At 45.1% G+C, this 25,353-nt stretch overlaps 1 protein-coding gene across 5 annotated transcripts in view; it reads right to left on the reverse strand.

Annotated features, from left to right (window-relative positions):
- Nucleotides 1-4,139: 4,139 nt before the first annotated feature.
- The window catches only part of LOC1269971 (RING finger protein nhl-1), a 48,805-nt gene continuing 27,591 nt past the window's right edge, over nt 4,140-25,353 (reverse strand). For all 5 annotated transcript variants that reach the window (XM_061642702.1, XM_061642704.1, XM_308626.5 and 2 more), the window contains 2 exons: nt 4,652-4,873; nt 4,140-4,574 (listed from right to left, as the gene is read on the reverse strand). In XM_061642702.1, the coding sequence (XP_061498686.1) occupies nt 4,660-4,873 (214 nt within the window). In that variant the 3' untranslated portion in view covers nt 4,140-4,574; nt 4,652-4,659. The remainder of the gene's footprint in view (nt 4,575-4,651; nt 4,874-25,353) is intronic.

The raw sequence follows: 25,353 nt of genomic DNA on the forward strand, positions 1-25,353 counted from the left end.
ATTGCGTCACGTTCTTGTACTGGTGTGTGTGTGTGTGTGTGAGAGTTTGTGGGTGAAAAGAGTCTGAAAAAGACGCTTTTTAGGGCTTGTTATCTTCGATTCACCGAAAGGTTCTGCCGACGCGGAGAGGTAACGACGCTTGTGCCTCGTCCGACCAGACAAGGCTTTACATGTTTTCCGTTTTTTTTTTTGCATTATTTTGTCGTCGTTGCTGCACTTCAGCCTCTTAATCGTGCCTACGGCCGGAATCGGCGTGCAAAGGACGTGCAGAACTCTGGTCTAGAGTCTGAAGTGTTTTTCACTTACCGACCATTACACAGCCTCCTTCCTGCTTACACTCGTTCATCTTTTCTGCATTTCGCCTACCAACCAGCCTGCTGCTGGGGCGAGATGCAATTTATCGCTCGCCAGCACCAGCACTGCATAAGCGCTTTGTATTTGGAATATTGCGTCGTGCTTTGCGATGCTTGTATGGGTGGGTCTTCACTGTACAAGGAGAGTTTTGTAGTACAATTTTTTCATCGAAAAAAGGCTTCTCGTTGCAATATCAGAATTTGTACCATCTTTTCATCCTTTGGTTGTACTTGCAGATAGAATGGAACACTTGTACATATCGTCAAGCTTGATAAAGGGAAATATTTAAGATTTTTATATGAATCTTTACACATGATTACTAATAGTTCTTTCAGTATAACGCATCCGCAATTGTGGTTGTTATGTTCAATTGTCAGGATGTTGATTTAGCTATCCTCCTTCTTTGGGCACTTTTTGACATCAGTCTGTAAGGAAATATCAATTATTGTAGTTTGTAACTTTTCGCCTTTCGTCCGTCGCGAATATGCAAGAAAGAACTCACCACACTGAAAACACGATAACTATCAAACAGGACAAACCTCTTATATTCTGTTCACCTTTGCAGCATACAATATCCTCCTTCAGGGAGGAAGCAATCATGCAACGGAATCATGAAAAGCGGCACGATTACTGGCACTGGAATTACGGCTCGATTGAACCATCCGAAAGGAAACGTCGTCTTTCCGCGCCAAAGTGCCGCCTACCGCTAGCCTCTGTCAAGTTCTCGTGCTTGAGACGCCACAGAATGCACAAGAATACGCCTTCATTAGGCTCGTTAACCACTGCTCAATGAATGGTGCTCTGTAATCGTGTGCTTCCGCATTTTGTCTTACTCTTACTCTTTCTCTCTCTCTCTCTCTCTCTCTCTCTCTCTCTCTCTCTCTCACTCTCTACTTATCGCTCTTCCGTTCTCGCGTTCCTTTGCAGCAGCGTGTGCAATCATAATTTAGTGCAATTTATTTGTAAAATGGTCAATTTATGCTTCTGATTCAAGCGCGATTGATTGATAGTTTGTGCGCTTTGTGCGCTTTCCGCGATTCGCAATCGAAATTGTAAGTGTGCTGTACGTAGGTTGTGCGCTTGTAGGTAAGATTCAACGATGGCAGATGAGTGTCTTACCGGGCACGGCAAGCAATAATGGTTGAATGTTGAGGGAAAATTGGAGAAACTATTGATTGGAGCTAGGATTGTAAGGAGGATTGCATGTTGCGGGAAGGATGTTCTGGTTTTGAAATAAAGAATGTGCCTGATAATTAATTACATACCCACCGAGCACTTTATCATTCTTTGCGACGGTGTTATGCCGCATTGTAGCATTACAAAATGCCTTTCCATTAATTATTACGATTATTCAACTTATTGCCATTAGTATGATTGTGAAGCATACACATTGAAAGAAAGTTAAGGGCTGCAATATATATCATTGACTCTTCAAACACTGACTTTTGGAGATGAGAGAGGCTTGTTGAAAAAGGTAAATTTACAAGAAGCCCGTTCCATGGAGCTCGATGCGTGTTTTGCGCCTGAAGGTATGCAATACGCACCACACAACCTTACTGCAATAGAAACTGCAATACAACAGCTAACATATATACAGTGAAGCGCCGTTTATCCTGGCTCCTCGGGACTTGACTTCGCCCGGATAAGCAAATAACACGGATAATGAGTCAAATGATATATTTTATCACCAATTCATGGTGATTTTTTGGAAATTTTTCTTATTTTTAATAAAAATAACCCAGTTTTTACTAACTTCATGTTTTTCAAAAGAGAATTTTTAAAATTTGCCATGAATTACAGTGTTTTTTGTTATGACAATGTGCTCTTATAACCGCTTTTTCAAATATCCTCCTCATAACCCAATGTCACTTTTGTATTGAACTGTCATTTCTCAACAGCACGGATAAACGGAAAGCCGGATAAAAGGTACCCGGATAACCGGCGCTCCACTGTATATATTTTAGACCGAGATTATTCTCCTGAAGAGAGTACGGAAGCAAATGATTTTGAGTACACAAGCCTTCAACCCGTATTTGATATGGTTCAGTGAAGCTTGTCAAGCACCGAGAGCGAACTTTAAATTAAAATATGTTGCTCAGTATAATGCACGCCGTATTGCGTTTGCAGTTGTATATTTACCTGTACACCAGTCCATCTATCGCTAGAGATAAAAAAAAAAAAACAAGGAATAGTGGAAGTTTCTTACGTGCTCATTCGAGAATCCGTTTCTGCATCACATCGCACAGCGCCAGCGGACTCATCGGATGTTTCTAAGCAAAAGGCATTCGGGTATGAATTTCGGTGTTAGTGTATGTGTGTTCTTGTGCGTGTATGCGCAATGGGTTTAGTTGCAACAATTTCCTTGGCAGCATCGCCTTACTTTCACCGTATAATAAGACCCCCGGCCAGGCGACTGTTGTGCACAAACCATAGCTATGCCGGTTTGCATCAACAAAAATATTGTACCGTGCGCTGCGTCATCGCAAAGCTTTCCCATGCTTTCCGTACGCTGGAAGCTCATATTGTAGGAATCGAATAGAGTTCTGGGAACTGCTGCACTTTTCCAAATTAAACATGCTTTCTGAATGGGTGTACCTTGCATTTCTTTTTGCATTACCTTATTGTACAACGCATTACTCGCCTCTACTTTGCTAAAGCTCTGTGCGGAGCGATACAAGCAGATGCCCGACAGAAGAGCCGTTTTGGTTCCCGCTTTTGCCGTTTCCCCCCCTTTATTTCCAACAGCCATCCATCACAAAAGTCTCAACCAGTCTCAACAACTCACATCAGTGTGCGGCAATCATTCAGTTGCAAAAGTTTAGTTGATTAATATGTGGTTCCTTCTCGTTTTTTTTTCGGTCGGTTCTTGTTGCCGTGGTGAATGCTTTTGTACAGCGGGCTGCTTCACCTCAACAAAAGGTAAATGCGCTCTATTGAGGGTATAAAATTTTGCCAAAAGTATGTGCATGAAAGCATGGCAAAGCTTGGTGATGTATCAAAAGTTTTCATCCAGCGTGACGTGTGATGGTATTACTTCAGGAGGAGCATTTTAGAACAGGTTTAATTGACGGATGATTAAAATTTCCAAATGTATAAGAGATACTGCCAAACAAAACGAGAACACGCCTAGATTGCTACAAAATTTGTGTACAAAACGTAGTTCGGATGTTTAGAGTTGCATTTTGAAATGATTGATCGAGCTGAATTGGTTCGGACACTACTGCAATCTGATTCTGGTTTGTCAATTAACATGTATGTACCATAACTGACAAAAGACAATCTATCTGTGACCACTTATTAAGCAATCTATCAAACAGATATCAAATGTTGGTTTGCGTATTGCGAATAGATATTGCTGTACAATCCTTTGGTTGCGCATGTATTTACCAATTATCCGCAACCAAAACTCATGCACGCTATATGGTCAACTTTGGCCAGCCACTCAATAACCCGCCAGTTCTGCGGCATTGCAGAGCTCGTTTATCAAGCGTATATCCGTACCCTAAAAAGTCCCAACCTGCGGCACACATCCTTGCGTTTGCGGTAAGTGGCCGTGCCGGCGATCAGCGATAAAAGTAATCGAGCGCAAACGCATCGCTCGAAGCGACCGGTTGCGATAGCAACCAATCGAACGCCGCTTCACGCTGCCGCTGATATTGAATTTCGTCGATGCAAATTTTTGGCTCGTGGTCGGGCGAGCTGATTGAATTTTCCCTACCACTTTCCCACGTTTCTTTCGCGCAAGGGACTGCAAGGCACAGGACAGCAAACACGACAGCCGGCGATGAAAACTTCAGACAAAGAAGAGAAAAAACCTTTATTTCCATCTAACTAACTAGCAAAAAGCCACCACTAGCGGTAATGTAACGTTCAACCATTACCGTCATATTAAACCATCGTTCGCTTATTAGCTTACGAGCGAACGATTGGGCGCATTACATATTCCACTGTGCTTATGTTGATGGGTGTACGTTGAATTTGTCGGTAAACTGCTTCAAACATCCATTCCTATTAGTGATACGAATGAAAGGTGTTTTGCATCGATGAAACATTAAGAGAACAATTTGAAATGAATTAGGCTAAGGAAGGGTTGGTGACACAAAATACGGCTTAAGTGTAACGCTCTGCGGGTGCAGCAATTCGTTTTGGTACTTGATGACAACTTCATTGATGTATGCTCAAATGTACGCCGTAACTGCATTCACAGGAACCTCGAACAACTAAAAAGTAAGAATAATAAATGCATTTAAGGGTAGTCTTCTTGTAAGGAAGCATTTCCTGGTCACCGGCCCCTTACCCGTCACACTAAAACACCTGCACACGATGGTTTTCCCGATCGCACACCAGGATGTTGCCGTTCGACATGATCGCAACGCCCTCGAGTCCCTTGAACTCGGCGTCGCCCGAACCCCACGAGCCGAACGCGCGCAGGAAGCTTCCGTCCGGGTGGAAGATCTGGATGCGGTTGTTACCCGAGTCGGCGACACAGATGTAGCCCTGATCGTCCACCGCAACGCCCCTAGGGAGAAGAAAGCACACAAAAAATAGAGCGAGAGATTATTAATAGGTTGTTTGCGGCATAGCTAGATCGGTGTTGAAATTTAACATTTAATGTAATATAATTTTTTTTTACTATTCAAAGTAAAGTTAAGAGAAAACGGTCACAATTAAACAAATCCATAACAGAAAGGTAACAATTAAAATCATTGATATGAAATTTAAGCTTTCATATCCACCAGAAACAGTGGCCCTAACGAAGACAGTGCAGCGCCATCTATCCGTCAAATTATGTACTAATAGCGGATTTGAAACTGTGTTTGCAACCGAGCAGTAGTTCGAGCCCGTTTTGAATGCTGTGTTTAATATGCTTCAAAGTCATTCAAAGACAAAGTATCAGCAAAAACACTCGAATCTTCTAGATGCCTCTGGTGAAAGCTATACAAACTGATAACGACAAACTCAATCAAACGAATCGTCTTATCGTACCCGTACCTGACCAGGCGTCCCTTAATCTTTCCCTCGTTGGATTAATGTCTATCAAACTGCCATGCTTCAAATTCAACAAAGAAAACGAATCAATGCTTAGAGCAACCCGCTGTCTGTATTATCCTTCAAGAAACGTTTACAACGCTTACAGAACGAGTAAAATGTCATCGGAAAAGCGACAATTGTTTTGTGTTCGCATTGTAACACCCTCGTTCAGCCAACAGTTTGGGACAGAGTGTGTGTGTGTGTCTGTGTGGGATCGATGACATGGTACACCATGGCAAAAAGTGGGTGGAAATAATTTCCAAAAGCCAGATTCAATTATCCCGCAAATTAGATCAGACCGTGGTCGGGAGCTGCTTCGGTGCCTGGTCGAACGCAGCTCTGCTTCCGTTTTGCAATGTAAATAGCTTCATGTTATCCATGGATTTTGGGAAAGCACATAAAAAAGACGCGTGGCCAAAACAACGTTACCAAAATGGTGACAAGGGGACAGATACCAAATGAGCAAAGTGCGTTCTTTCTGCCCTATTCGTAGAAAGCGTACACAGAAAACGGATAAACAGAGGGTGCATTCTAGAGCGGTGAGCGGAGATGGAAGGGTCCCTCAGCTTCTCATTCTTCTCATTGACGCCCAACACGTGGCATTATTTTGTGAACAATTTCGCAGCAACAACGCAACTTGGGAGACACAAACAAATAAAAAAAAAAAACTCCATTGCGTATTGTTATACGAGTGCCCTTGTTTGCCACATTCTTGAGCACACCTCATCCCATGCCGCATGGTCGCGATTGTGCTTTGAAAAAGATTTTGGCCAGCCTTTGCGCAAATTTTTGCGTTCATTCGTGATTGAATTTCCAATACAATTTGCGTGTGGGATGGACACAACTACCGGCCACTGGTGGCCGTGCGTGTGCGGAAACACGTTTAACGAAATTAAACGCCAATGACAATCATCAATCATTCGAGCAATGTTTCTTGTTTCTTTTTTTGTCTTATTTTTGTTGCTCGGAAATGGGTTTTTTTTGGTGGCGATGGGAGCCAAAATTCTCACCTCCAGAGAATCGTGTTCGTGATGGAGAGGCAGGAGAAAGTGCGGGAGGGAAAACTACAAGAATCCACATCCCTGATGCTGTGCGGTGGCAACATTCAGCATGCAATCCGTCATCCAGCAATGTTGCCGTGGGTAGGCGAAGTAATTTTTCTGAAGCGTTTTTCCACGAAAAAAGGCATCTACAGTACAAAACGGGAGCAACGCTGTGCAAATGTAGCTTTTCTTTTGTTAGTGGAAATTGTGTTTGGTTTGATACTTTTTGGTGGGGAGATGGGGCGTATTTTTGCTCGGTAAGGGGACTTTTTTCATTAAAAGATTTAAACAAGTGCAATTGTGGCTCATTTGACAATAGCTCCATCAAAAAAGAATAATGCTCAACAAACAATGTAAATCTTAATATCTTTAGCAAAAAACAACCTTTTCTTTGTTAACTTTCAAACAGAGTTTGAGCCGATTGGCCTCATTCGCCTCTTCATAAACAATGACCTATGACCTCATATTTAACACCACATGTGTACACATGAAACAAACATTAATTAAATTCTTCGATGCATAAACCCCAGCTTCAGTCGTATTAAGCTCATTATTCTCCATTCTTTTATCGTTATTTTTCAAAATTTCCTCGATAGCTTGGGTAAAAATAGGTTGAAAGTCTATCATAGTCAAAATAAGGTTCAATTAGATAGAGATTCTTTGGAAATGTAAATTGGAACTTGTCATCAAGTACCAAAACGAATTGCTGCACCCGCAGAGCGTTACACTTAAGCCGTATTTTGTGTCACCAACCCTTCCTTAGCCTAATTCATTTCAAATTGTTCTCTTAATGTTTCATCGATGCAAAACACCTTTCATTCGTATCACTAATAGGATTGGATGTTTGAAGCAGTTTACCGACAAAGTTTGGAACTCTTCCGTATTTATTGGATTGCTCAAAAATAAATCATTCAGTAAAACGGGTACAGTAAATGTTATTAAGCATTCCTACGCTTTCTTAATCCCGCTCCGTAATTCGACCAACCACAAAAAATCCCCTTATCATGCTTATGTTACACTCACAGTATTACAAACGAACTGCTAAGAGAGTCAACGCTTTAAGGAAAAGTTTAAGCCCAATGTAACATCGAACCTGTGCCATTGTGTGAGTGAATGTGAGTGTTGTAAAGCTGCAAGTCTCATTTTCAGTCGACAGTTTCCCTGGCAACCGAGTTGGAGAAGTTTTGCCGCCTTCCTCAACAGCGACGATAATGGTAGCCCTCAGCGTGTCATATCTTTGCGTCACTTTGCCAAAACGTGCCACCCCTGAAGCTTCTGCCCATCTTCATCCATCTTCCGATACATTCTATAAAAGCGTTGCCGTCGGAACCGAATTTGTACGTTTAAGGCAGCGTACAGCCACGCGTCTGTCTCTTATTTTCCACGAAATGCGCGTCAAAACCTATCCCTCTGAAAGAATAAAAAAGAAGTGCGCCCGCGATAGATGCCAATCAGAGTGTTTCCCCGATGTGGGCTCATTGGAATTGGAAGCTGCACACCGACGCTGCCTGAATGCTGCCTGTTGTGTATCCAATATTGATCTATATCTAGGAGAAGGAGGAGAGGGGTCGGTGTCACACTTCCCACACCCAAAAAACCGTTCCCAACTGCAACTCCAAAGTGGAACCAGGAACCGGCATCGCCAAGCGTTTGATCTTTGCCGAAATCCGAAATGGAATAAGCGAGCGATGGATCAAATTATTTTCCAAATTTAATAAATCATTCATTTTTGAACCGATGCTGGTCGGCCACCATGTCGGCCCGCTAGTAGAGGGGGTTCTCAAGTGAAGCTTGTAAGGGCCAGAGAGTCACAGGCCGTGTGGTCGCAGCAAGTCAGCAGTTTTGTGCGAATATTGCTTCATTCGTCGAGCGAGGCGCGCTTGTGAGTACCAGGCTGAAAGGAGCAGCAGAGTCATTGCGTCATTCGGGATGGTGTGGCGGATGGCCATGGTACACACACACACACACACACACACACACACACACACACACACACACACACACACACACACACACAGACCAAACGGGACAAAGCTGGGATGCGGGCGTAATTGTAAAACTTTCCCAGAAACTATAATTTGCTCAGGCTGGAGCAGCAGGCATGATGATGGACGAACCGAGCTGTCGCCAACCGATGATGCGGACTTTCAAGAAGAGAAGAGTGCACGAAAAAGCAAAACAGAGAGAGAGAGAGAGAGAGAGAGAGAGAGAGAGACAGATAGTGAAGGATGGGCAGTATGATTGGGAGGACTTTTGTCGACGAGTCAGCAATTAGATTTCGTATGCAATTGCGCTGCGGCCTGTCATCGTGTCCCGGGTTTGAATTGTAATTAAAGTTTGCTGGAGTGTTTGGTAAGTGAGTCCCCGGCGCACACGGCACAGGCGCGTTTGCAGATTGTCGGTGGCCGTGCTTGTGTTTATCGGCCATGAGAGGGGTGGAGCGTTTGATCCGGGAGGCTAGAATGAGGCTTAAGCCGGTTCGGGTTTGATTGCGAAGCATCGATACCAAGATTATGTAAAGGCTGATGAGGCAAGAGAATAATTATGAGCTGCAAAGTCTCGCTGGAATGGAATTAAGATCGGATCGTAAAGTTTGATTACTTCGTTGCGATGTGATGAGGCGGCCATCATGCCGGAGTGGAATTAAGTACGATAAAATTGTTGAGCTGGAAAACATTCTTACTGTGTTGTGTGAAACTATGTTGGACATATTTCAAGCAGGCTTTAACCGAAAGTCACAAAACCATAAAACCAAACCAACCAGCGAATGGTCCGAACGCAACGAAAACGAGCCTTAATGATTCCGATTTCAACTTTCCCGTTCAACACTTGCCGTAATCCGTGCCGGCTGTGTGCCAATAACAATATTCCCGGAAAAAGGTTTTCAAAAGCAATCCATCAAACATCGACATTAAGCTACTTCGGTACCAAGAACCCATCAAATGACAAACCATTCTGCCACAGAAAGCAGAATAATAACACCACGGTGCTACAGCTCATACACACAAAAAAAAAAACCGTCAAGCCAGAACACAAATACACAGTGTGGCACGGACCGAGCAAAAACTCGCACTCCGCCGAGCATGGAGCGGGAAGAAGTTTGCCGCCCAAAAAATGGCCCCACCGATAGTCAACTTATGTTGAACTTATGTTTTGACCTGCTATTGCTTGAACGCGCCCCGCGCACCGTTTCGGTAGAGGCGAAATCGTAAATAATTGGAATGCTGAAATGATCGATCGATCGATCGAACACGCACGCATTGGGTCGAAGGAAATGGTGCGAGCTGTCCGAGCTTGGGTCTCTTTCCCTCTCTTTCTCTCTCTGTTTGCCTTCTTGTAGGGCAAAGTTTCTTTTCTCCGCTCGAGCCCTAATGAGATTCCATTGCCCATTGCCCGCGTGGGGTGGAAAAGCCGGATCGTTCGTTCGTTCGTTCGCTATCGTTTATCGTTTTGCTACGGCAATGATTCGCGGCGCTGGCGAAAAAGAAAGAAAAAAAGAAGATGAGCACGTCCACACAGCGGAAGGGATTATGTTGCCGAACCTAAGGACACTCGAAGGACAGCAGACAGCTTCTTGGGTTGCGGTGACAAAACTGTTCGCACCCGTCGCTCCTAGATGCTATAGCACCCTGATCGGAGGCACAGTCGAGAAAGGGGTCACGATTTATGCTAAAGCAGCCGAAAGAATGCGTAAGACACCCACCCAGGAAGGACATGTGTTGTAATTTGGCGGAAAATTAATAAACAAACGGCAGGCATCAGCCAACCAACAGCTGACACCGAGCTGGTGGGAGGGGTTTTAGGTTCTTATAGAACGGGAGAACACCAAGGCTAGCAGGAGGTGAAAGGGCGGATGTTTCGATAAAAATATCTTCTCGATGCTTTGTAGGTTCGCTTTCCCCCCACCTCCAGCATCAAGGCACTTCACTCACCGGGTTGGCTAAGATTGATGGCGGAGTGAGAAATATGCGGAAAATGTTGTAATTGAAAGTCTTGCTCAAAAAGTTTCCGACGGGCTGGGAGACATATTTTTAAAAGCATTAAAGAGAATGTATATGTGTGTGTTTGAGTTGTTTGCTGCTTAATTGATGGTGATACTTGGCCAGCATTTGCCTTCTTCACAATTTCGCTTCTTTAGTGATTTTTGAATTATTTTTCACCACACTCTAACTTCTATAAAACCGGTTCTTAAGCGTTAGAAAAGATTGCTTACAAAACCAATCAAAAGAGGGAACACCCTCCCGGAACACTAGCTTCCGAGAAGAGCCTCATACATTGACCTCTGGGATCGGTTCAATCTATCGCATGGATACCGACATTAACCTCTACATAAATTTCTTCCCTGTATTGCCTTTGAGAGCAGGGCGGGCGGTTGATCCCCTTTTCGGACAATCAGCACCAACACGTGTGGTGGTCTGATCGACTCATGTCTCGACCACCTTTTGCTGTAACTTTCCGGCAGAAAAAGAAACAAGCTTTTTGCGGGGAAAAAGGCGTTTTCCAGTTCCGGTAAACATCACTTCCGTGGCTTACCAATCTTGTGGCTAAACACTAGCATTACATACGTAGTTTGCTAGCACACAACATGAGCACAGGGCCTGGTTACCGACCCCCATCATTCATACTTCCAATTGACTTGTTCCGCTGTGAGGTGAAACTTTCTCGTGAGGGGAAAGTTTCGTTTCCAAAATAGACCAAAAACACTATAATTAGGCACACTTGATAGCATACGGATGGATGTGTTGTTGATCCTCTTTGATGGCGCTGATCGTAGTAGAGTTTCGACTGAAGAAACAAACCAATATCGAGGGGTTTGTTACCTCTTGTTCAAGAAACTTTACAAAGTTTTGTATAAAAAGTTTTGTTCAAAGTGTGCTTTTCATTTGATTTTATCACTTTTACTGTTTTCTAACTTTTGACGCTCCTCCAGATTGATTTTCGACCTAATTGAAAACAACTTTACCTGAAAGACGTGTTCTGATCAACATGAAATATCCAGAAATTACTCATTGCAACAACACAGCAGCTAAAAACTCATCTAAACATCGTTTCTTGGCAAAATTGTGCTACAAACAGTTCTTGTTATGGTTTATTCAAGTAAATATTTTGCAATGTTTGAAGGAACGAGTTGACGAAACAACGGTCAAAGTCAAAGAATTTCAACCCCAACCATGGGTCACGTCGAAATTCATTGTAACGAACCATCGCACCCCATGCACCCGCGTCAATCGACATCAATCAGTCGTAGCATCTGGACGAATTGATTGCTTTTAATTACACGGGGATGAAAAATCTGTTACACTTTTCCCTGTTGAGAGGCCCCGGAGTCGCTGAGACGCTGAACTCTGCGGCCCTGCGGCAGTATCGCAGTATCGCATAAATTCCAGCGAATCGAACGAACAAAATAAAGGCAATTAAAATAGCTTCCACCGGTTGTGAACGGGCGAGACGGGGGTTTCCGTGTTTTGATACAATCCCTCTCCTGAGGGAAATGAGTACTCTTTAATTGAGAAGAAAAGTGTCAAAATCCAATCCCACGAAACAAGCGACTCGATGTTACCATGACAACATCAGAGTACAGTACACCTCTTCGGCACCGGGGTGAATGATTTGTTGTTTGGTGCGATCAGGAGCTGCTGCACAGCGATGCGACGGGTTTCTAACGTCCACTTCTTGGAACCAATTTACCCGTGCTGCCGGCGGCGGGTTTTCTCTACCCAGCAGTAGGGAAAGAGTTTCGTCGAAGCTGAACATTCGGCGTTCGGAGGAGGTCACCTGAAACTTGCCGTTTTCGGAGCGCGCTAACACTGCTGCCGGTGAGCGATGGACGCCAAGGTGGCCGCACGCTAACACAGCTACGGGACGATAAATCTCCGCCAAAAGGTGGCGCGTCAAGTGTTGCAAAAAAAAGCAAAGCAAAAGGGGGTTAGTTAGTTTGGTTTAATTTATGAACAATGGCCGTCACCATCACGCGCGCATTGTACATCGGCATATCATGTGCTTCTGGCGCTTCTGTGGGTTGGTGTCAATGGTAGACACTTTTTTCCACCTCTTTGTCGGGCGAAAAAGAAGGAAGGTTTTGATAAAAAAAACATTCTGTCAGCAGCAAACACACACACACACACACACACCCAGCGTGCATTAGGGCACACTTCCGGTGGTGCACAAACATGACAAGTGAGGTGAAGCGAAAAGACAAAGGCAAAAAGCAGGGCAGAAGGGAATACAGTACGTTCGTGGAAGGCTGATGCGCGGACCTGCTGCTTGACAATTTTCCACGAACGAAACGCGTTTAGCTCGAGCCTGGTTTGCGAAGATGGTAGCATCCTTTTTTGGGGGTGTTTTTTGTTGCGCTGTTTGCATTACACTGTACATTCACTTACACCAGATGCGTGAGCTGGCTGATTGACACGTAGCTGACAGATATGCACGTTCCGGAATGGGAATGGGAAGGAGCGAACAGATAGCCCCGTAATGCTGATGATGATCCGAACTGAACGGTGCAAAATAAAGTGTGTGTGTGTGTGTGTGAGTGATGGTGTGTTTCAGATCATAAAGAGTTGCGTGTCTGGTTTAATTTGGAGCAAACTTTAAACGGAACGTTTTGCACTCAATATCGCAATATTCGCAGAGTGACATTGATGTGCGTGGTTTGGAAAGAAATGTGTAGCGATTATGTGAGCAAACAGGCGCTGTTTTTGTATTCTTTGCGAGTCTAAGTTCGTCTGAATCCTTTTGCAATTAGGTTTGGCAGCTCCAAGTACTAGCTACACATTACGGGGAATGCGATGTTCAGGTTAACTTGTACAGAAAGCCGTCCAACAATCCAATGAACAAAGCTGCAAAAAGGATTCACTTTGAAACGTAACTCACACTAAAGTATATAGAACAAAAACACCAATAACCAGTTGTACATACAGTTTACACTCTGTATAGCAGAACTGTGTGAAATTACGAATATAAACTCTTAATAAGATTAAGTATTTAGCAAAAAGGAACGTAAGTAATGGCTGCGCTGGAACAAAATCGGTAAGAAGACGCTCGATCTTCCGACTTGCAGTCATGTACCAATCCCAATGTATCATGAACCATTAATCGAATTATTCCCAACAAACACTCAATTAACTACTCCACCATAAACACTTCCAACCTTCGTGCCAATTTGTGAAATGCATCGTGTAATGTGTACATCGTCAATGAGCCGGTCTAATCTAAACCATCCACCAGATAATCATCATTGTCCACAGCGTTCACCGCGCTCTACCTGTCAGGTTTGGTAGCAAACTATAGCAGCACAAAATCTTGTTAAACTAACTAATCCTTCCTTCACCACCCAGTGACACGGCTTCCCAACGGCCAGCGACTGTGTAACGACACGGAGGGTCCACTCCACCTGCACGCTCCTTTGCTCCGTTAGCAGCAAAACCATTATTTTGCAAAACGACATTAACCAAGGTTTCATTTTCACAAGCACATGTTTATAAAGGCCACTAATTGAAGCTCAAAATTGATGAGATAAAACATGAGACACGGCCCTGGTTGGTCGGGGTAAATTAAGTGCAGGCCCCCCTCCCGACCCATACGTACGGGGCGCGCTCAGCGTCGCGTGTAATCGAACAAGCCACACGTACACATACACACAAGTGTCACCTTGCGTCCCGGGAAAGCAGGTTCTGTGCTGGTGGGTTTGAGTTTCCCCCCCCCCCCCCCAGTGCTTTGTAGCTTGCCCATGAAGGTACGTAAGGGATGGTGGTGATGCTAGTACATCACCCCAGACATAAAGCTTAGCTGTGGAATAACATTGACACAAGTGTGCATGGTTGCTGCCCTCGGGTGCATAATTTACTTGCACATGCAAACACATTTTCCAAGTGAGAAAACTGCACCATCACCACTACCACCACCACGTTCAAACCAGCGTTTGAATGGTTCCGGTTCCGGTGTGTATGTGTCAGAAAGACGAACGGAACGGCTGGTCGACCAGCCCGCAGCCAAGCTCCAGCAAATACTGCAGGAGACACCATCGTCCCGAAGAATACTTCTGCACCAGCATTCCGGCACGTCTTTGATGTACGGATGTACAATTTTCTCACCACCAAACCCCTCTCTCAGGGGAAGGGGTGCTAGGTGACAATGAGACAAGGTGATGAGCACGATGACGACAGACTGGCTGACTTTTTGACACCGCTTCGGTGCTTTGCGAGTTGTACTCGCTTTAGAATCGAGAATCCTGTTCCAATCTGAATGTCAGAAGTCGGAATCACAAGCGAGCCCCCTCCGACCAACAGCACGTAGGAACAATTTGCCGGCGACGTTGGCGTGATTTTATCACGTCCAGGAGTGCTTCAAATTCTCTTTTTACCTTTTTTGGGGGGAGTGGTTGCGACCTTGCTTTGATCCTTCAATGTGGCCCTGTTCAGTGCTTTTTATTCGCACGAAGGTCCTTTTAAAATTCCACCAAAGATGGCTTCAGGACACACCGCTGTGCATGTGTGTGTGTGTTGCACCTTCTGAGCGACCTTTGGACCTTCACCTTACCTGGGACGAGTGTGCAATGCAATCATCTCCCAATACTAAAGCCCTAAAAGAACCCGTTTCCATTTTCATTCGGCTGGACAGGAATGCTAACATTCAACATGCGACATGCTCGGGTTCGGTATGCAACGGCATGGCATTGGATTGTACTCCTTCGCGTTCCTCCCTCCTTCCCGTCGCGTCCGGGAAATGCATTCCTGTGTGACTTCCCGAGCAATGGTCAACCCCAAACAAGCCGTGGCCAGCCACCTTTCCTTCCCCACCGCCCGGAAGCAAAACATTTATCGTGCGGTGGTACAACATTTTCATTTTAATCCTACCCCGCCACCCGCCCGGACGCCCTACCCCAAAAACCTTCCCTTTCCCCGCTCCAACACCAGTGGGACGAATGGCTCTCCTCGGGTCTCGATGTGGGTACGCAAAAGGCAGACAGGCAGCAGTAGCAGCCGAAGAGAATCTCATTTTTGGCACCGTTCGTGATAAAATGTCACCGTCCAGGGAGCGCCCAGGATCCCTGAGGGGAGTTTCTAAAGTACGGATTCGTTTTCTAGAGTGGAATTGTATGTATCTGGGTGTGTGTGTGCGCAAATGAAATTAATGTTATTTTATGTGATTGTAATCGGAATGATCCTGGGAATGGTTTGCTGAATTGGTATATCTCGTTTGGCAAATAAGGGCTCGGACACTTGGGATGGTCCCCACTCCTCCCCCCCCCCCCACCCCTAAAAGGGAAAAACGGCTGAGGTTGAATGTAAGGTTATCCGGTGAGCATCGTTGGTGATGATGGATGTAATTGAATCCAGCCTCAGTGTGAATCGAGCATTCAATGATGAAGGAAATGAAGCTTTATGCCTTTTTATTACTTTGGTCTTAGCAGCATATTAACATATAAGGGTCATTTGCATATGCTAAACAAGGTAGTTGCATCTGTATGATTATTACGAGCATTTCTTCAACTTGCTTTCATCGACTCGACAGAACGTTCGTCCCGTTTACGAACTTCAGTGTAGTTATTCAAAGAAACTTTTCTATTTTTTGAATTGTACGGCTATTAATTTGAAGAATGAGTATGGTAGTTTCTTCATTAAAATAACATTGAAAGCATTTTATGATGATTTTGGAGATGTGTTTGATATTATTTCTATTTTTTAATCTACTTATGATATGAGTAAGCAAGATAAATAAATAACAAAGGATAAGGGCAGCAACTGAAACTACTCATTTAATTTCATTTATATTTTGCTCTATTTTAATATTTTCTGAGCCATTTTTTGCAGCAAATAACTTCCAAACTATTTCTCATTTATGATAAACATTGTAAATAAAATATGATTGTGGCTGCACAAGGCTTCATTCAAGTTGTTAATAAGTTAATATAGAGAGTTTTGCTAGGAAAATGCAAGACATTTTAAATACCATTCGAAAACTATCTTTTCTCACCAACTTTTGCAAACACCTAATAGTTTTCACTGCTCTGCCAAATCGCCCAGAACCATTCACCGATTCAGATGCTCGTCAACATTTACTCATACTACTTTCAATCACCAACGACAAATCCGGGTCTGATGAAACGTTATCTCCTTCCCTTCCCGTCCGCACCGCTTAGAATCATTCTCGTAGAGAGGCTGTAGAGGTTTTCTTATTTGATTACACTTCAATTTTCCTATCTCTCATCGCTCAACTCGCCCGTCAAGCGCAAACAAGGTTATGGAATAATTTTGCTCCAGCCCAACCATCACACTGTGCACTTTATTTACCTTTTTTTTCTCTCTCTCTCTCTTTCTCGCGCTCTGTTGCTCACTTTGGATGAAAGTTTTCTTCCCTTTCCATCAGCCCCCCGGACCAGAGTGTAATGAATTGATGGCGAGGAATAAATAATTTTAACCGTGCTTTTCAAAAACTTTATCCGCAACTGCTAAATTAATCATCAAAACAGAGCCCTCCTCAGCCCACCGGGGCGGGTGGGGAGGGGGGGGAGGGGGTGTGAGTTTTATTCGACCAGTGCAATCCACCCCGCTGTAACGTGGGAGCCGTTAGTAGCTTCTTCCGCTAATGAGCGTATACTTGGCAGAGTTAATATGTCAGAGGAAAAGTTTCGACCACCGCACGAGACACGGCCGACTCGCTCGCTAAATAATACATCGCACAGTGCTGCCGGCACAAACTTTCACACACGATTTAGCCCGCTAAACGGAGCGTTGTGGAAGGAAGAATGATAAACACAGGGCACGTCGTCGTGAACGCTGGCGCCGGTTACGCCTGATACCGTTCTGAACTGAACCGTGGGGTTCTAAACTTTGTGCCTGCTCCGCTCAGATGCTGTTTGGCCCATCAGCCCTGTTCGGTTCCGGCGCATCAGTCGGTCCTGGGCGTGTCTTCATAAACCAGCGGCTGCCAGTCGCTCTCGAGGGACGCACAAACGCAGACAACCGCCAACCGCTGTGGGTGTTGCGGTGGTCGGGCGATGAGCACGGCAATTTTATTTGTGCGGGCAAAGAAAAGGCTCCCAGTGGTGGGCCCAGCTTCCACGCGAGATTCACACGTTTCATAAATCAAACCCAACGGGCTGGTACGTGATACTATTTAACCAGCATTACCAACATATACACACACACAGAATGGAAATAAAAAAGGACGTAAAAAGTCCTACGAGAAAAATAATGTTGAAAAAATCACAATTTACCACCTAATGAAACGTAAAAAGTCAAGGTTGAATGTGTTGTACAGTGGGTAAAGTAGCATTTTGATAGTGAGTGGCTTTAAAGTTCATTTTTTACACGACAAGCAGCAAAGGTGGCACGTGTTTTTCGGCAAAAATGTCATTTTTTGTGTCGCTTTAAGTGGTAAACATTGGACAAATCGACCGATACAAACACAGGGACAGCCCGGATGGAACATAGGAAAACAACACACACGGACACAGGATGGGATCATCAAAAGGAATGGGATTCCTTCGAAAGGATTCCACCAGTTCCCTGCGGGCGTGAAACGATAACAAACATGAAGCAACTCTTCGTGCGTTTGAGGACAGAAAAAAGGTTTATACGATGAAAGGTTTTATTGCCTCCAAAACTTCCCGTTCTTTGGTTTATTGTGCGATTAAATTATCTCACCACTATAGCTGCACCATTGCTTACACTTGCGAAGAAAGAGCTTTAATGTTGAATAAGAGCTCCAGTGCATTTTAAATAGGGCAATAACAATCAGCAATAATAGGGCAATAACAAACTGATTCTGTTCAACAAGGAGGCGCACATTTTTCTTTTTGCTCTCGATTGGAACTGATACGCCACTCCTCCGCGTCCGGACCGGGAAAGAGCCGCTAGTAAAGGGAGCTGCAAATGAAGATGGACAAGTACAGCGATCGTTAAGCGATGGGCAGTGAAGGAGTGAAGCAAGGCAAAAATGCTCGCCCACAACTAACAAACAAAGCCCGCTTCAGGTGATGGATTTAGTTTTGCCATCGTAGCTTCGCACAACTTTTGTTCTACTCTCGATGGAAACATAAAGCCCTCACAAGCCGCTGGAGAGGTGGACAGAGGAAAGCGGAACCACTCGGACCGGTTACTTCTTCAACTTACAAAACAAACCACTCAAACTAGCGATTCAACCAACAGAACGCACATACACACTTTGTTATGGATTGGTGTTGCTACGTGTGTAGCAATCTATATTTGAGTTTAAAAAAGAGAGGATGACAAAATTCACAAACTAGCTTTTGGTGATGTTCGCAGCGTAGTTTTAAAATTGGTGTTGCCTATCCGTTTTCTAATTTGTGACTAATTTTGCGTTTAGCGATGGCGCCCTGTTCTCGATCAGCTGTGCGAACTTGACCCTAATTGAACCGCTTCCTGATTGGTCCTATTCTGGGAGAACTAGTTGTCGCACAAGCTAACCCTGTCGTCCCTTTCTATGTATTTAGTACGCCATCTGACGGGTAAAGTGGGAGTTAGGTCGATCTGCTGTTGACAGATCGATGTTTACAAACATTATTTCTGTCTAGAACGCATGTGGTCTATATCGTGCCAACACCCCACCCCGTGAATCCTTAGCGTAGCAGGATTAACTAAATTAATACTGCACGATATGCAAACCCTAATTGCTCTCTAGTTATGTGTGTTCGTTTATGTACGAGATTCGACGGATTTCACCTCGATCGCGGCTGTTGTAATGCGTACTATTGTGTGTGTGTGTACTTGTACTCTCCTTGCTCTCTATACCTGCTGTCCGGCACCTACGATGCCTATGCGTTTGCACTTTCCTACTATCAACAACTTCATTCAACTTTCGTCTATCATAAAATGCATTTGAAGTTTGTCGACATTCTATAGTATCACATGCCTGTGATGTGGCTATCAGTGAATTAGGCTGAACAAAACTTCTCTGTCTTCGTGACGCGGTCGGTGTAAACCTAACCCTACTTTTCGCTGTGTCATTTCGTATGGACCGCTCACTAATACTCATATTTTTCAATTTTAGCGCAATCGTCCCAACAAAGTGAGCACCAACGGCAACGTGTTCCGTTGGGCTGTAGCTAACACCGGCCTCGATGTGTTGGCAGGGGCCATATACCGCCCATCCTAATCTGCTTCTCACAGCTGAAGGCTCGCCGGGTTTGCCGATCCGCGCCTCGAGCGGTGCGACTAGCTCCAAATGCTGCAGTCCGATCAACAACTTTGGCTGCGCTTTCAGGTACGATTGGATCGAGAGTCCCTGAAAGTGAGCAAAGTTATTGGTTAGAAAATTGGCGTTAAGGTTTTGTTGCGGTAAACTTAGCTTGTCCACAGTACGAGCGTTGGTAAGCTCGTAGCGCGTGCTATCGCCTCTTGGAGAAATCGCCAAATTTATCCGCTCCGATCTCGAATCTCGTCTCGTGAGGTTGCCGGTCCAGCTCATCTCCAGGGGTTCTGGCTGCCCTGTCACGCCGAGAGTGCGTGCCAGTTCAGCTTCCACTAGTGTGACTGCCGATCCTTCGTCCAGGAACGCCAACGTCTCGACGCATTGCTGCCCGTGATGAATTGTGACAGGCACAATGCGGAATAGAATTCCCGACGATTTAGGCACAGTATTGTGCGTCATGCATGCCGCTCCTCCAGATTGGGCCGTCTCGTGGAGAAGCGTGTTATGTCGCATTTCACAACCGGTGAAGTCGCAACGGAATCTCGACAAGCACCGCTTGGTTCCGTGTGCGTTGAGACAAAGCTTGCACAAAGCTTTCTCATCCACCGCATGCAGGCGACTTTGCACATTCATGGCCCTGAATGTTTCGCAGAATTTTATGTGGTGTCCCGTTTTGCTGCATATTGGACACCTCTTCTCTGCTACCGCCACTCTCGGTTGGGAGTGGACGTTAACGTGGTAACGGTTGGGAGGGTGAGAAGGTCGCACGGAGATGTGCCTCTCCTGAGCCTTATCGCGAGTAACATATTTGCAGGCCTCACAAGCCTGATCTAAAAGCTTATCTATGAACTCACCAAAGTCCTTCAGATTTGGTCGTGTGATCTGACTCTTGTAGCGTACCCATTCTAGTCTCCTTGTCGCCGGCAGCTTTTCTGCTAACTCTTCCAGCAGCATGGGGTTGTTCAGGTGATCCTCCAGATCCGCCGTCACCAGTTGGTCACACAACTGCTGCACTGCCATCCCATAAGTTATGAGCGACTCCAGGTGCTCTGGTTTGGGAGCTTCTGTCCGTCGCGCTTGGTCCAGCAGCTCCTTCACAACCAGCGCCGGTCGACCGTACAAGCGCTCGAGGGTTTTGATGACTAGAGGCGCTGCTTTGGGAGTGTTCAGCTTAGACAAAACTGCGTCACGTGCGGGACCTTGCAGACACTCTTCGAGACGGATTATATTCTCTCGATCCGTGAATCCGCAGGCTTCCGTCGAGTCGTTGTAGCAGCTTATGAATACGAGCCACTCCTTCGTCGATCCTCTAAAGGTGGGCAGTTTTTTGGGGTAGATTTGCCTCGCCACCACCTGGTCCTCTGTAAGGCCTCGCCTTCTTGTTTCCGCAACGGCTGCCACTGTCGTAGGGTTGACGGTCACTGTTTCCACTAACGCGGATACAGCCACATCACTGGTACATGCAGCGGGGTTATACAGCTGTTGCTGCTGTTGCAGCTGATGCAGTTGCTGCTGATGCAGCGGCTCATGCTGCTGTTGCTGATGCTGCTGTTCATGCTGCTGCTGATGCAGCTGCTGTTGGTCGCGTACCCACTCCTCCGTTTTCAACGAATTACTCGCGAATGATCGGTGGGATCCGCGTTCTGCTTCTCCCTCGAACTGGAGACGAAGTTTCTCCTGCTCGAGTTTCAGGCTCGCCATTTTGAGTTCAAACTCCTTGACGGCCATCTCTCTTTCTAACTCTTGCACTTTTGCAAGACGTTCTAACGCCGCGCTTGAATTGCGCGAATGCGCTTTTGACGATTTCGCGCTGGGTGGTCTAGCAGCTTGGGACGTCGTAGGCTGCAGCGTTTCCGCGGATGCTGTACGCCCCGAGGTCTCGCCCTCGCTTGGTGCTGCGTTCTTGGTCTCGTTGCCTTTGCAGCTTCCAGCAGGCTTCCCCGGTTTCGCGATGGCTTCCTTCGCAGGCTTAGGCTGGCCCGTTCCCCTCGCTTCGCTCTTTGCCACTTTCACGCACGATTCACATCGCCACTCCTGGAATTTGATTTCCGCGGTGACGCCAGCACATCCGTAGTGGTACCACTTTTCACAACTATCACACAGCACCATGTCGTCTACGGTATTATGCCGCTCGCAGCCACCACAATCAAACCCGCGTTTACTCATCGTATCTCAAATATTCACACGGAATAGAGCTGAGCAATTTTAAAATGTTGCTACGTGTGTAGCAATCTATATTTGAGTTTAAAAAAGAGAGGATGACAAAATTCACAAACTAGCTTTTGGTGATGTTCGCAGCGTAGTTTTAAAATTGGTGTTGCCTATCCGTTTTCTAATTTGTGACTAATTTTGCGTTTAGCGATGGCGCCCTGTTCTCGATCAGCTGTGCGAACTTGACCCTAATTGAACCGCTTCCTGATTGGTCCTATTCTGGGAGAACTAGTTGTCGCACAAGCTAACCCTGTCGTCCCTTTCTATGTATTTAGTACGCCATCTGACGGGTAAAGTGGGAGTTAGGTCGATCTGCTGTTGACAGATCGATGTTTACAAACATTATTTCTGTCTAGAACGCATGTGGTCTATATCGTGCCAACAATTGGTGTAAATCGAAGTACAGTTTGAAACAAATACAACAACAACAACAACAACAACAACAACAACAACAGCAAAAAAGAAACTGTGATGAAAAGGGGAAAAACTGAAGGGAGAAAAGTTTTGCCGTAGCCTCGAGCGTATCGGTAAGGAATAATGCTGCCCAACGCCAATAAACGTCAGCGGTGAGCTTTTGTGTGCGCGTTGCTAAACGTCGTCATAGCGATTCAACTCGATTCCTACGCAAGTAGGGATGTTTAAAGTGAGGATACTGGGTTTAAGATAAATGTAACTGTTTTATACACAACATTTATGGTGCGACTACTCTACTAAATGAAGGAATGTGATAAGGAAATGCAGATTTGTTTTATCGTGAAAGCTGCAAAATATAACGAAAATAAACAAACCATTCGTTTTGTTTGTAGTGCAAGCGGTGCGCTTTTCTTGGACGCGACTGTACTTCGCTCACCAGGAAGCAGCAGCAGCAGCATCCACCCTGTTCACTCGGTCTGGCTTGCTACGTTCGTTTAGCGAAATGCGGAGAGCGAATGCAATAATAACAAAGCACAACCTATCCCGGGGCGGAACAATTTATTGCAAATCTAGTGATTGCTGCACGCTTGTCTGCCGTTCGCCTTTTTCCCCATTTCCCTGCCAGCATGGAGCGGGATCAGGTTGAACCACGCAGCACCCGGGAATGGTGGGCTGTGTGTCGAGCATCCAGGAACCATCACGTGTGCTAACAGCCCGCAGGGCGGAGAAGAAGCGGAAAAGCGATGGCAACCGTTCGCCGCGCACTGTTCGGGCGCGCGCTTTCCACCATCATATTGACATTATTTCTTCATAACAGGACAGCTTGTGATGATAATCGGAAAATTATCAACAAACACAACTGGCATGTGTACTGGGGCATTGTTATGCTAATGTGCGCTGACGTCGCGATTGGCTTGCCATTTTGCTTTATTTTGTACCACACGCTCTGCCCTTTGTGCGCGCGTGTGAATGGGTGGAGAGAGATAGGTGCTGGTTTACACTTGCTGACTGAAAAGGACGTACGGATGTGTGAGCTGGTATGTGGACCAGGTTATCCGTAGAAGTGGTACACAGTAAAAGTATTCGATGTATTGAAAAGGGAAATTTGCAACATTTTTCAGGGAAAGTTTCGAATGGAAATAATGTCACAACGGGTAGGAAGGGGAAAAAGATATAATAAAGTCTTGGAAAACCCTTCTCAAACGTAGATGTGATCGTTACAATTTCTATGTTTCATTCCCGCTAACAAGGTATTTTTCTAAAGACAACTTTTCGTTACTCAAATAGCATACCTTTAGGCGTTTGCGAGGAATCGATGAGGATTATTTACTCCGAAAAAATCTATATCAACAAATTTAGTACTAAAATGCGTCGTACTACGCTTGCCACATTAAAGCCTGCCTGTTTTTCGCAGCGGAAAATCTATAAATGTCTACGAAGCGGGAAAAGGAAATGCTCGAAATGGGCCTTTGGCCCATCAACAACATCGCTCTGTGTACTTTGTCCCAACCTTCCGATGTAGTTGGTCCTGTGGCTCCTTCGCCGAGCAGATGAAAACCACTCACCAGTCACAGGCCATGTGGCCACCATTGCTTTGTCACCATCGATCATGAACGGTAGAAGGAGCACCTACACGGACATATGAATGATGCGATTGCTGGATGGGCTGTGACTGGCCCATGTGCTGTGCTGCTGCCCGTTTCCATTGCCCACTACCATCGCTACTTCCAATGATGTTGCATCACGTTCGTTCGCCCGGTTCGCTCCAGTGAAAATTGCTACAACAGTACTCTCATTCATTGACTCACCTTCTTCCCTTCTCTGCTGGATGTGTGTCTTCACGCACGGTTCGATTTCGATTACAATTCCGGAACGGTACGGCACTAGCCGGCCTAGAAATCGGCCCCCCTTACAACCGGATTGACAGTTGAACTTTTCTTGAGAGTTTGGCAGGTTGTTTTTTTCATGTAGTGTTTTAGAGGGGTTTTTTACATCTTTCATCTCTTTCGCACTGTTTATCGTACGTATGCAATACACTTTTGCCTGTCAGATCTGGTGTAGGTTGTTCTTCTTTTCCGCTTGAGTTACGGCATAGCATTGTCATTGAAAGGTAAGCTTATCACGAGACAAAGCAAAAAAGAGGCGAACAAACGCAATAAAACGCTTGAAAAGAGTGTGCATTTCTACGTCCTTGGGTAATAGCGTGGTTCAGAAAAATATGTTACATTACTAAGTTTAACATATCTCCCTGGATGTAGTTCAGAATAGCAAAATCTAAATAAATTTGCCAAACGTTTTTAGGTATGCAAAAAGCATCTTAATGAAAATAGCATTAACCAGATAACTTCACTGTAATTACAAGCAATCAAATTCATACTCAGCATTAATTGCAGTTATGTTCCAGGAACATTTTATTGAGACACTGATGCTGCCTCTAAAAAACCAGCAATTAAGCGTTTTAATATGGAAACATGGGTGTTGATAGAAAAAAAGCGGTGCAATTAATGGTTCACTGCATGGGGTTGCAATGCAGCATTGGTAAATTATGCTACGTTTGCATACCGGCACACCTGCACTGTAAACACTGTGCCCGAGCCCGTGCTTAATGAGATCATGCTCAATGTCAAAATAAATAGCACCAGAAATAGAATATGTTCCACCCGACCGGTTATATGCTGCCCAGCGAACCATGGAATTCGTTACTAAGCTTCACCGACACACCCTCCCTCGTTGAGCCAAAAGCCGTATTATCTCGAGCACTCGGCAGAAGCTTATCCTGCTGAAGACAAGGGCGCACACAGGCCAGTTTCACAGATAGTTTCCGTTATCGCTTTTGACGTGCCGCGTGAGCTTTTTTCCCGGCCCTCGAATGGAGCTATTTCGGGTACGCTTTCGACATTGCTTCACAGTCCCATGGAAAAATGGGAGAAGAAAACTCAAACCGACATGAAATGGTGGAACAACTGGTTTAGTAGGCATCATCGAGGCATCAGAAAAAAATGGTAATAAAAAAAGAAAAAACCTGCTGCAATTTGCCTTCGCTCGCCTTCCGAACACTAAACCATAACCATCGGAAGCGAGAGACCGTATGCAAACTATCATATAAGAACGTGCTTCACCGGAATGGCACTTTTACATGAAGCTG

This window comes from Anopheles gambiae, chromosome 2 (genome assembly GCF_943734735.2).
Source record: "Anopheles gambiae chromosome 2, idAnoGambNW_F1_1, whole genome shotgun sequence".
Taxonomy (NCBI): domain Eukaryota; kingdom Metazoa; phylum Arthropoda; class Insecta; order Diptera; family Culicidae; genus Anopheles; species Anopheles gambiae.